The sequence below is a fragment of the Palaemon carinicauda genome, chromosome 21, assembly GCF_036898095.1.
Source record: "Palaemon carinicauda isolate YSFRI2023 chromosome 21, ASM3689809v2, whole genome shotgun sequence".
Taxonomy (NCBI): domain Eukaryota; kingdom Metazoa; phylum Arthropoda; class Malacostraca; order Decapoda; family Palaemonidae; genus Palaemon; species Palaemon carinicauda.
The window spans coordinates 100,039,857-100,052,064 of record NC_090745.1 but is presented as its reverse complement, the minus strand read 5'-3'; the positions used below and the strand labels follow the sequence as shown (position 1 = coordinate 100,052,064).

Genomic DNA, 12,208 nt, shown 5'->3' with positions numbered 1-12,208 from the left:
AATTGGCGACTGGCTTATTCCCTACAAAGTCTTATTGTTTCACTGATTTATTCTTTGTTATTCCTTAACCTTTTCAACTACACTATCCTTACCTCTTTTTCTTCCCATGGCCTATCCGATATTCTCTATTTTCAAACCCAACCACTCAATCTTCGATATCATCACCTTTATATATTACGTTCGAAACATCATGTCTTTTGACATCGCACCAAACTTCCAAGTTTTAGTCTTAAAATTTGCCCATGAATGACAGAGGCAAGGGACAGGATATTGTCCTAAAGACTGACTACATATGCACATGATGAGCGCCCAAGGCCCCATTCCACCCAAGCTAGGACTATAGTCAATTTCTTTTAGCGATGCAGATTTGCACCGACTCACAGCGGTGCCCTTTTAGCTCGGAAAAGTTTCCTGATCGCTGATTGATTGGACCAGATAATTCTAACCAATCAGCGATCAGGAAACTTTTCCGAGCTAAAAGGGCACCGCTGCGAGTCGGTGCAAATCTGCCTCAATAAAAGAAATGGACTATAGGGAGGTTTTAAAGGTTTAAAGGCCGCTCATGAATGGCAGAGGCAAGGGACAGTGACATTGCCCTATCAATCAAGACAATGCCCTAGAGACTGACCACATATATGATCAGCGCCCAAGCCCCCTCTCCACCCAAGCTAGGACCAGGGACAGCCAGGCAATGGCTGTTGAGGACTCAACAGATAGACCTATAGGCTCCCCCAAACCCCCCAACCTTAGCTCACAAGAATGGTAAGGTTGCAGACACTAATGGCACAAACGAGACTGAGCGGGACTCGAACCCCCGACTGGCAAACACCAGGCGGAGACGTTACCAATCAGGCCACAACAACCCAGGCCATGGCTGCTGATGACTCAGCCGGTAGACCTATAAGCTCCCCCAAACCCCGAAACCTTAGCTCACTAGGATGGCGAGGTTACAGACAGTACTATAAACTATCGAGCTTGAGCGGGTCACGAACTCCCGTCCAACAGATTGTCTTGCAGGGACGTTTCCAATGGTCTAATTTGTAGGAAAAAGCCACGAAAGTGAATATATTATTTCCAGCTTCTTTTTCTCCATCTTCTTAATTTCTTAATTACATTGTTAAGAATTTGTATTAAAAATACGGTAAATGTCTGGCAACAGTTATCCAGGATTTTTACCGGTTTAAAAACGGATATACTGACGTGAAAGAGTGATATTACGGTCACCAACCCGTAAAAGATAATAACAAAGTAAGGTAAAATTACGGTCTCCTGTACTTTAAGAAAATACGGTTGAGAACAGTATATTTTTGCGGAGAATTTCAGGTTAAAATTACGGTCTTTTCTAACAGTGTACCTTATCGCGTTATCACACAAATACTTCAACAAACAATGTTTCTTTTATTCGGTGCATCAGAAATACATGAGAAAGAAAATACTATCTGCTTTTTCTGAGTTTTATTTCCTCATAGATCTCAAGTAGCCGAAAACAAAGGGACCTCTCAGCTAAGTCAGTTTTGATCATCTTCCTCTTTCTGTCTTTTATCCATCTCATTTATTTTATAAGCGCTTCTTCTCATAAGCAATAAAAAAAAAATACATTAGGTATACAATACAATGTAAATATGTTGAATTTGAAAGTAATGCATGTTTACCGGTACATATCAATCAATAGTAGCATGTTTGATAAATGTGGAAAATGCTTATAAATTTATAAAAAAAAAAAAGTTACCGATATGATGTCACATTACCCGTATATAATAAAGAACAAGCGTCTGGTGATATATATATATATATATATATATATATATATATATATATATATACATATATATATATATATATATATATATATATATGTATATATATATATATATATATATATATATTTATATACATATATATTGTATATATAAATTACATATATATGTATGTGTATACAGTGTATATATACATATATATATATATATATATATATATAGAGAGAGAGAGAGAGAGAGAGAGAGAGAGAGAGAGAGAGAGAGAGAGAGAGAGAGAGAGAGAGAGACCACTCGGAAAGCACAATCTCCCACAAATTGCTTAAATTACCGTGTGGTAGTTAAGGAAGGTGGAGTTGGTGGGGGGGGGGTATGAAAAAGCTCGGATCTGTGTCATTGTTAACGGGTCGCGTACACTAGTATGTATCATCAATAGCAGATCAAACGTATTATCGACATTAGACTCAGAAGTAGATTCTAATGTCTCAATAAAATACACAGATTGATTCAAATACAGCATTGGTAAACAAAATAAAGTTTTATCATCCTTTTACTAAAAGGAAAATGGAATGAGTAAATCACTCGCTGGTTATTAGAAGTTTTAGACTTGTTCTAAAAATTGTTTGTCAGTTGGTTTAAGATCTTGCATAACGAAGGAAATGTTCACGACTCGATGTTGTATTAGAAATAATGCTGGTCACAAAATTCAGAAGATTGTCCTTTCGTATTGACTTATTCGATTATGGCAGTTGCGTCCTTTTTCCATTTGGAGGAAGAGAAAGAACAGCTAAAATGTCTTGGGAAAGCTAAATCAAGTAAATGAAAAACGTAGTTGAAAGAATTCAAAGACGTAGAGTCGTGACTGTTTTCCAGTTCAAAGGCATAGAGTCGTGAATGTTTTCCAGTTCAAAGGCATAGAGCCGTGAATGTTTTCCAGTTCAAAGGCATAGAGTCGTGAATGTTTTTCAGTTCAAAGGCATAGAGTCGTGAATGTTTTCCAGTTCAAAGGCATAGAGTCGTGAATGTTTTTCAGTTCAAAGGCATAGAGTCGTGAATGTTTTCCAGTTCAAAGGCAAAGAGCCGTGAATGTTTTCCAGTTCAAAGGCATAGAGTCGTGACTGTTTTCCAGTTCAAAGGCAAAGAGCCGTGAATGTTTTCCAGTTCAAAGACATAGAGTCGTGAATGTTTTCCAGTTCAAAGGCATAGAGTCGTGAATGTTTTCCAGTTCAAAGGCATAGAGCCGTGAATGTTTTCCAGTTCAAAGGCATAGAGTCGTGACTGTTTTCCAGTTCAAAGGCATAGAGTCGTGAATGTTTTCCAGTTCAAAGGCATAGAGCCGTGAATGTTTTCCAGTTCAAAGGCATAGAGTCGTGAATGTTTTTCAGTTCAAAGGCATAGAGTCGTGAATGTTTTCCAGTGCAAAGGCATAGAGTCGTGAATGTTTTTCAGTTCAAAGGCATAGAGTCGTGAATGTTTTCCAGTTCAAAGGCAAAGAGCCGTGAATGTTTTCCAGTTCAAAGGCATAGAGTCGTGACTGTTTTCCAGTTCAAAGGCAAAGAGCCGTGAATGTTTTCCAGTTCAAAGACATAGAGTCGTGAATGTTTTCCAGTTCAAAGGCATAGAGTCGTGACTGTTTTCCAGTTCAAAGGCAAAGAGCCGTGAATGTTTTCCAGTTCAAAGACATAGAGTCGTGAATGTTTTCCAGTTCAAAGGCAAAGAGCCGTGAATGTTTTCCAGTTCAAAGGCATAGAGTCGTGACTGTTTTCCAGTTCAAAGGCAAAGAGCCGTGAATGTTTTCCAGTTCAAAGACATAGAGTCGTGAATGTTTTTCAGTTCAAAGGCATAGAGTCGTGACTGTTTTCCAGTTCAAAGGCAAAGAGCCGTGAATGTTTTCCAGTTCAAAGACATAGAGTCGTGAATGTTTTCCAGTTCAAAGGCATAGAGTCGTGAATGTTTACCAGTTCAAAGGCATAGAGTCGTGAATGTTTTCCAGTTCAAAGGCATAGAGTCGTGAATGTTTTTCAGTTCAAAGGCATAGAGTCGTGAATGTTTTCCAGTTCAAAGGCAAAGAGCCGTGAATGTTTTCCAGTTCAAAGGCATAGAGTCGTGAATGTTTTCCAGTTCAAAGGCATAGAGTCGTGAATGTTTTTCAGTTCAAAGGCATAGAGTCGTGAATGTTTTCCAGTTCAAAGGCAAAGAGCCGTGAATGTTTTCCAGTTCAAAGGCATAGAGTCGTGACTGTTTTCCAGTTCAAAGGCAAAGAGCCGTGAATGTTTTCCAGTTCAAAGACATAGAGTCGTGAATGTTTTCCAGTTCAAAGGCATAGAGTCGTGAATGTTTTCCAGTTCAAAGGCATAGAGTCGTGACTGTTTTCCAGTTCAAAGGCATAGAGTCGTGACTGTTTTCCAGTTCAAAGGCATAGAGTCGTGACTGTTTTCCAGTTCAAAGGCATAGAGTCGTGACTGTTTTCCAGTTCAAAGGCAAAGAGCCGTGAATGTTTTCCAGTTCAAAGGCATAGAGTCGTGACTGTTTTCCAGTTCAAAGGCAAAGAGCCGTGAATGTTTTCCAGTCCAAAGGCATAGAGTCGTGAATGTTTTTCAGTTCAAAGGCATAGAGTCGTGACTGTTTACCAGTTCAAAGGCATAGAGTCGTGAATGTTTTCCAGTTCAAAGACATAGAGTCGTGAATGTTTTCCAGTTCAAAGGCATAGAGTCGTGACTGTTTACCAGTTCAAAGGCATAGAGTCGTGAATGTTTTCCAGTTCAAAGACATAGAGTCGTGAATGTTTTTCAGTTCAAAGGCATAGAGTCGTGACTGTTTACCAGTTCAAAGGCATAGAGTCGTGAATGTTTTCCAGTTCAAAGACATAGAGTCGTGAATGTTTTCCAGTTCAAAGACATAGAGTCGTGAATGTTTTCCAGTTCAAAGACATAGAGTCGTGAATGTTTTCCAGTTTAAAGACGTAGAGTCATGAATGTTTTCCAGTTCAAAGACATAGAGTCGTGAATGTTTTCCAGTTCCACTTGCAAAGTAATATCGATATTGTATAGAGTCTAATGGACTATGAAAAGGTAAAATATCATCATCATATGGATATCATAATTTACTTTTGAAAATATGACTCAGATTAATGAAAGATAAAGCCTGGAAATGACTTTCCGCTTATCAACTATTATCTCGGACCATCTGGTGGTTCTTGACATATTAATTGGTCTGCATATTACAACCTATTCGTGAAAATAGCAGCCTTCTTATTCATTCTCAGTAAATATATTAATCGATTTAAAAACAAATGAATTCTTGCGTTTTTCGTCTTCAAATTACAGAACTTTTCAAACCATAGTGAAATCTACTTAAAAAAAACCCGAACGTCCTCATAATATAAATGTGCCTTCCTTATCTTATTCTTCTTCAGATAAAGGGTGGAACAAGACCATATGAAAGCCCTCTTTTGAACAGCGTGTCAGAGCACCACAGGATTTCGTCAGCGACAGTCTTTCCACTGATTTTTCCTGCAAGATGTAAGTAATGGGTGAAATTTTCTTTGGTGTAATCATCTTTGGGTGGAATTTTCTCAGGGGGAAATTTTCTCTGGGTGGAATTTTCTTTGGGTGGAATTTTCTTTGGGTGAAATTTTCTGGGGGAAATTTTCTTGGGTGGAATTTTCATGGATGGAATTTTCCTGTCACGCACTAACCAGCTAAGGAATATTGGGCACAGTCCCTTTCAAACAAGTCATGCAAACCCCATTTCTTGAAAGACAAGACTCTGCTGTTCATCTTCATTTCAATCTTAACTTCACAAGTTAGTTTGGTTGCAGACCATCCGTTGAAGACTCGCCTCCTACAATCTTCCCTTTTTTCTAGAAGCGTTTTGTCGTTATGTTCTCATATCTTTCTTTCTTGCAGTGTTGCCAGATGGGTTAGTCTAAAAATCCCCAAAAACTCATGATAAAAAAATCCCCCAAAATTTCCAAAAATTCCCATTTCCACAAATATATTTTCTTCTGATCATGTAGGCTTTACTAGTATAGAAATTACTCACTATATTTCATATAAGTGCAAGTAAACTAATTTCAACAATATAAATGTTTACTCATCTTTGTTTCTTTTTTATAGAAATTTGTACAGAATATCCCTATCAGACATACAAAATCCCCAAATCTAGGGATAAATCCCCGTATCTGGCACCACTGCTTTCTTACTATTTAACTTTTTTCATATATAACAACAGTAGGACGTTTAATTGGGGGTCTGATTTTCTTTCCTATGAAAAATATATAGATACATATAATACTATGGTACAGTTGGCTTCATTAATTTGGTACACTGACGTCGTCCTTAGCTTCCCATGAAGTGTACCAGAACTAATGAAGCCAACTGTACGTGAAGGTTTTGCTCCCAACGGCCGAGAGGATGAGTAGTTCTTTGAAAATGTACAAGAATGAGGTTGCCAGCCCCTTTACCATTTTCCACTTTAGCTGCGATCTACAGCAGTCAACAAAACTGAGGTATTTTGCTGTAAATCAAGACTTAGGAAGAATGTATTCTATGCGTAAAAATTACGTATATACACATATACATACATACATGCATATATATATATATATATATATATATATATATATATATATATATAATTTATATATATATATATATATATATATATATATATATATACATATGCATATTATTATTATTATTATTATTATTATTATTATTATTAGCTACGCTACAATCCTAGTTGGAGAAGTAGGATACTATAAGCCCAAAAAGGGAAAATATCCCCGTGAGGAAAGGCAATAAACAAACAGATAGATTAGTGTGCCTGAGTGTACCCTCAAGAGAGAGAACTTAACTTAAGATGGTGGAAGGCACTTTAGTCTAAAAACACTTTGGTTTAAAGGCACTTTGGTCTAAAAGCACTTTAGTCTAAAGCAACTTTTATGTTAATAGCCGTTCTTTTACCTAATGATTAATTTGGCATAAACCTAACGCAACCTAACCTAACCTAAAAGAACGGCTATCAACACAAAGGTCCTTTAGACTGAATTGCTTTTAGACCAAAGTGCCGTTAGACCAAAGTGCTTTTAGACCAAAGGGCCTTAGACTCAAGTGCTTTTAGACCAAAGTACTTCAGACGAAAGTGATTTAGACGAAAAGGCTTTAGACGATTGATTGATTTAAAGTTTTCAGGGCTTTAGACGAAAAGTCTTTAGACAAAAGAGCTTTAGACGAAAAGGCTTCAGACAAAAGTGATTTAGACGAAATGGTCGTATCCCACACAGATATGTACAATAAAAGTAATTTTCCTTTCCATAGGCCTGTGGTCACTACGAAGACAGTGTTCGCTGTTGGTCTGGTGGTATTTGCCGTCTTCCAGATGGGTAAGTGTTGCTTTTTGAGTCTTAAAGGTGGTTACCTCATTGAAGGTATTGGCAATGAAATTAGTGCGTTTGTAATTCATTTATATATCTATATGCAGTATTTGTACACACAAACACACACGCGCACGCAGTCATAAACACAGACACACATGTATGTATGTGTATATATAATTTATATATATATATATATATATATATATATATATATATATATATATATATATATATAGATATATATATATATATATATATATATATATATATATATCTATATATATATATATATATATATATATATATATTTATATATATATATATATATATATATATATATATATATATATATATATATGTATATATATCAGTTTATGCATTTACACATAATCGTACATCTATGCATTTAAATACAACTTCCAAAAATTCCATTTTCTTTAATTTCCTAAATTTCTATTTTCTTAAATTCCAAAATTATCATTTTCTTTGCCTCCAAAAATTTTTAATTTCTTCATTTCCAAAATTTCTATTTTATTCAATTTCCAAAAGTTTTATTTTCTTAAATTCAAATATTTCTATTTTCCTTAACTTCCAAATTTTCTATTTGCTTAAACTTCCAAAATTTCGATTTCCTTAAATTCCAAAATTTCGATTTTCTTAAATTCCAATATTTTTATTTTCTTTAACTTCCAAAATTTATATTTTCTTAAACTTCCAAACTTTCTATTTCCTTAAATTCCGAAATTTCTATTTTCTTTAACTTCCAAAATTTCTACTTATTAACTTCTGAAAATTTTATTTTCTTTTAACTTTCCTTGACATCCAAGATTTCTATCTTTTTAACTTCCAAAATTTCTATTTTCTTTAATTCCAATTTTTTTCTTTAACTTCCAAAATTTCTATTTTCTTTAATTCCAAATTTTTTATTTTCTTCAACATGCAAAATTTCTATTTACTTTACCTTCCAAAAACTTGTATATTGTTAAAAACCAAAATTTCGATTTCCTTCAACTTTCAAAAGATAAAATGTAATTGAGCCACGTAGAAATAGTTCTTCAAATACATTTCTTCTTCTTCCTTTACTCTGTATACATATACTCTAAAGTATAACGTTATATATTGATAATGCAATAGCTCACCTTATGCAAGGACTTGTATATTTTCTTTGCCTTATATCTTGTCTGGTTCGTCCTATGAGTAATAGAATTTAGAGATTGATTATTATTATTATTATTATTATTATTATTATTATTATTATTATTATTATTATTATTATTATTATTATTATTATCATTATTATTACCTCCGCACACGAAGTTGGAAGGAGGTTGTTTGTTTGTTTGTGAACATCTTCTTGGCCACAGTTTTACTCATAGAGTATTGAAACTCTCAGGGATTAATGTTTATGTTAAGACGTGGAGGTGATTCAATTTTGAAAGTCCTAGGTCAAGGGTCAAGGTTAAGGTCGAGCAAAAGGTTGACTGAATTAACCCTAACCTTAACCCCAACTTCGCACATGGTTGTCACACATACTTCTAATACGCCTACGGTCTAAATTGGTTCTTGGAAAGGCAAGCTGGTTTCAAGAAATAAGTTGCTGTGGCGGAGGTCTGCTCTCTAATAGTGCTTTTCTAGTTATTATCATTGTTATCATCATTATAATCATCATCATCATCATCATCATTATTATTATTATTATTATTATTATTATCATTATTATCATTATCTAAGCTACAACCCTAGTTGGAAAAGCAGACGCAATGAGCCCAAGAGGTCCAACAGGGAAAAGAGCCCAAGGAGGAAAGGGAATAAGGAAACATAGAAAGTGCCAGTTACTCGTACCTAATGAGATTATGACCAGAAATAATTTCCTCATTTTTTTCACAGGTTATGGCTTGAAATGCTACTCAGGAGTTGATGACCTAATGATAGAAATACCATGTATAGGGGGATCATGCTTGAGGGATGAAATTAATTCACGTGAGTTATATTGATTAGTTTGGAAAGAAATTTTCCTCTTTGCGGAACACAGCAAAATACGTAAATTTCTATATCTTATCACTGTTGTCAGAAAATTGTTGAATTAATTTTGAAGCAGATGTAAACAATTATAATATATAATAGGAATTTTTCAAAATGTTTGATTTTTAAGAAATTTATAGAATATATTTTGCTAAATGATAATGAAGTTGAATAAAGCTATAGTATCAAAATGACCTTAAAATCCCATTTTTAAAGTTAATATCCTTAAAATAAGAATATTATGACACTTTGAGGCCAAGGTAGAGGCTGAACCTAGAAACTACCTTATTTACATTTCGTTGAATTTCATTCCTAACAGAATATGGAGACGCTGTATCATATGACTGTTATCCAAGGAAAGTTGCTGAAAATTGTACCACTTACTTATTGGGTGGAGACTCCCTCATCGAGTGTTTTTGCAACACTGATTTATGCAATAGTTCTGGTGTAACAACCTTGGCTCTACCTCTCCTCCTGGGATCCCTCCTCCTAAAGTTGTTTATGTGAAAGCTTCTTATGGAGATAATGAGATCATTATTGAAGGAAGTGAGAAAAAGTACTTTTTAAAAAGCTTTCTTGATAGTTTTTCTTTACTTGAATGAAATAAAAATTCTTATTTAATCAAATAAACTCTTTGATATATTCATGTGTTTAATTTAGTCTCCAAACTTTTGTAGGAATTTTCCAAGTCTGGTATACAGATGAAAATTATTTTTGATCAGAGGAGCTATATGTTCACTAATTACTGAATATTTTTTTTTTATTTTTTCTAAAAAAAAATCATGGCTGAATTAAAGATTTGAAACATTACTTTATATCTAGATCTTTTTTTCCTTGTGTTTTTTATCAACAAAACCACACCAAGATAAACCATCATCCTTTGCATACACTCTTCTTTAACTTCTCTGTTGATTTGGTACTGTGACGAGTCAAGCGTAGGTTGTGATCCAAAGGCGAGATGAATGCAACTGAATACTTTATTGTAGACACATCGAGTATATATACACACTAGGTCCCGTCAAGAAGGACACAAAATACAAACATTCTATTTCTTGTCCAACCGGCAACCTCCTTCTTCTTCTTCTTTAGATTGCCCGGAGCTTCTCTCCGGACAGGGGCTTTTTTTGACGGTGCGTCTAGCCCCTAGGTGGTTTCCCTGGGGGGAAGGTGTGGTGAAACCCGCAACCGGTTCTGTTAACAGTTAACAATGAAATAGGCAGACAGGTTAATACAAATTGATGTCAGTGCTAGGGGAGAGCGAAGATACAAAGGATAATATATACAAAAAGAGAGAAATGTCGTTACTATGTACGATCGTGTGACACACGGGTGGTACAGTATCATAGAGTAGAAAGTGTATAAGTGTATAGTTTGTATAGTTTGTACCGTTATCCGAGCGTGATCTCATCGACATTCACAGAAAGTAATGCTATACTTTAGATTGGCATAAAACTACTTTCCCCTTACACAGAGCAGATATGGAACCTTCAGTTAACACGATGTAAAATAGGAGTAAAGGGTGTGGTGACCCATATGGTAACGTCCCTGACTGGTGAACACCAGACTGGGGTTCGAGTCCAGCTCAAACTCGTTATTTTCTTTGGTCACTGCAACCTCACCATCCTTGTGAGCTACGGAAAGGGTGTTTGAGGGAGCCTATAGGTCTATCTGCTGAGTCATCAGCAGCCATTGCCTGGCCCTCTTTGGTCCTAGCTTGGGTGGAGAGGGGTTTTGGGTGCGGATCATATGTATATATGGTCAGTCTCTACGGCATTGTCCTGCTCGATAGGGCAATAACAGTTTCCCTTGCCTCAGCCATTCATGAGTGGCCTTTTATACCAAGGATGTTATGCTTTTTAAAGATTTAAAAGTTTAAAGGTCGCTCATGAATGGCAGAGGCAAGGGACAGGGACATTGCCCTAGCAATCAGGACAATGTCCTAGAGACTGACCATATAATACATGATCAGCGAATAAGCCTCCTCTCTATCCAAGCTAGGACCAGGGAGGGCCAGGCAGTGGCTGCTGATGACTCAGCAGATAGACCTATAGGCTCCCCCAAACCCCCCAACCTTAGCTCACAAGGATGGTAAGGTTGCAGACACTAATGGCACAAACGAGACTGAGCGGGACTCGAACCCCCGACTGGCAAACACCAGGCAGAGACGTTACCAATCAGGCCACAACAACCCAGGCAATGGCTGCTGATGACTCAGCAGATAGACCTATAGGCTCCCCCAAACCCTCCAACCTTAGCTCACAAGGATGGTAAGGTTGCAGACACTAATGGCACAAACGAGTCTGAGCGGGACTCGAACCTCCGACTGGCAAACACCAGGCAGAAATGTTACCAATCTTTGTCTGCGTGTCTTTTTATACAGGATTACGTGAAAACAACTCAACGAATTCTGACATAATTTCAGCAGATACTTCTTAGGTCATGAACGATTCCATTTGTGAGATGATCCGGATCTGGGTTTGGATTCTAGAACCAGATTTGCATTTTTCACAATATTAAAGAACAGGATTTTTCCCTTAGGTAGATATTAGCTCATGGACGACACCATCAAATTTTGGAAATGATCCGGATCCGGATCCGGATTCTATATCCGGATTTTTATTTATCCTCAAATAAAGATCACGTCAAAACAAATTAACGGATTTACCGAAATTTCCACCCCAGATAGATCTTAGGCCATGGACAACTCCATTAACCTTTGACGGAGGTCAGAAATCTCTGATTGCTCTTGTTATCATTATCTTTGTTATCTTTATTCAAGCCAGCCCAGGCTTAGAACGGGTTCTTGCCTTGTTGCCGATCATCATTGCGGCCCTCCGGACTCTAACCAACCAAGAGATATTCAGCTTGTCTGTCATGACTTTGTAGATGTTGGACGTATCTTTATCCGTCGGTTCATGATCTGGTTTTTTAACTTTAAACCCAGAGGAAGGAATCCAAAATACAATGAAGTTGAAATCCCACAAGAGAATATATATATATATATATATATATATATATATATATATATTTATATATATATATATATATATAC

At 36.1% G+C, this 12,208-nt stretch overlaps 1 protein-coding gene across 1 annotated transcript; it reads left to right on the top strand.

The window, feature by feature from the left end:
• The first annotated feature begins 5,169 nt into the window (after positions 1 to 5,169).
• On the top strand, positions 5,170 to 9,798 carry LOC137615354 (uncharacterized). The gene is made up of 4 exons (XM_068345169.1): positions 5,170 to 5,275; positions 7,076 to 7,140; positions 9,022 to 9,114; positions 9,476 to 9,798. Coding segments are annotated over exons 1-4 (348 nt in total). The 5' UTR covers positions 5,170 to 5,273; the 3' UTR covers positions 9,664 to 9,798.
• Positions 9,799 to 12,208: the final 2,410 nt, after the last annotated feature.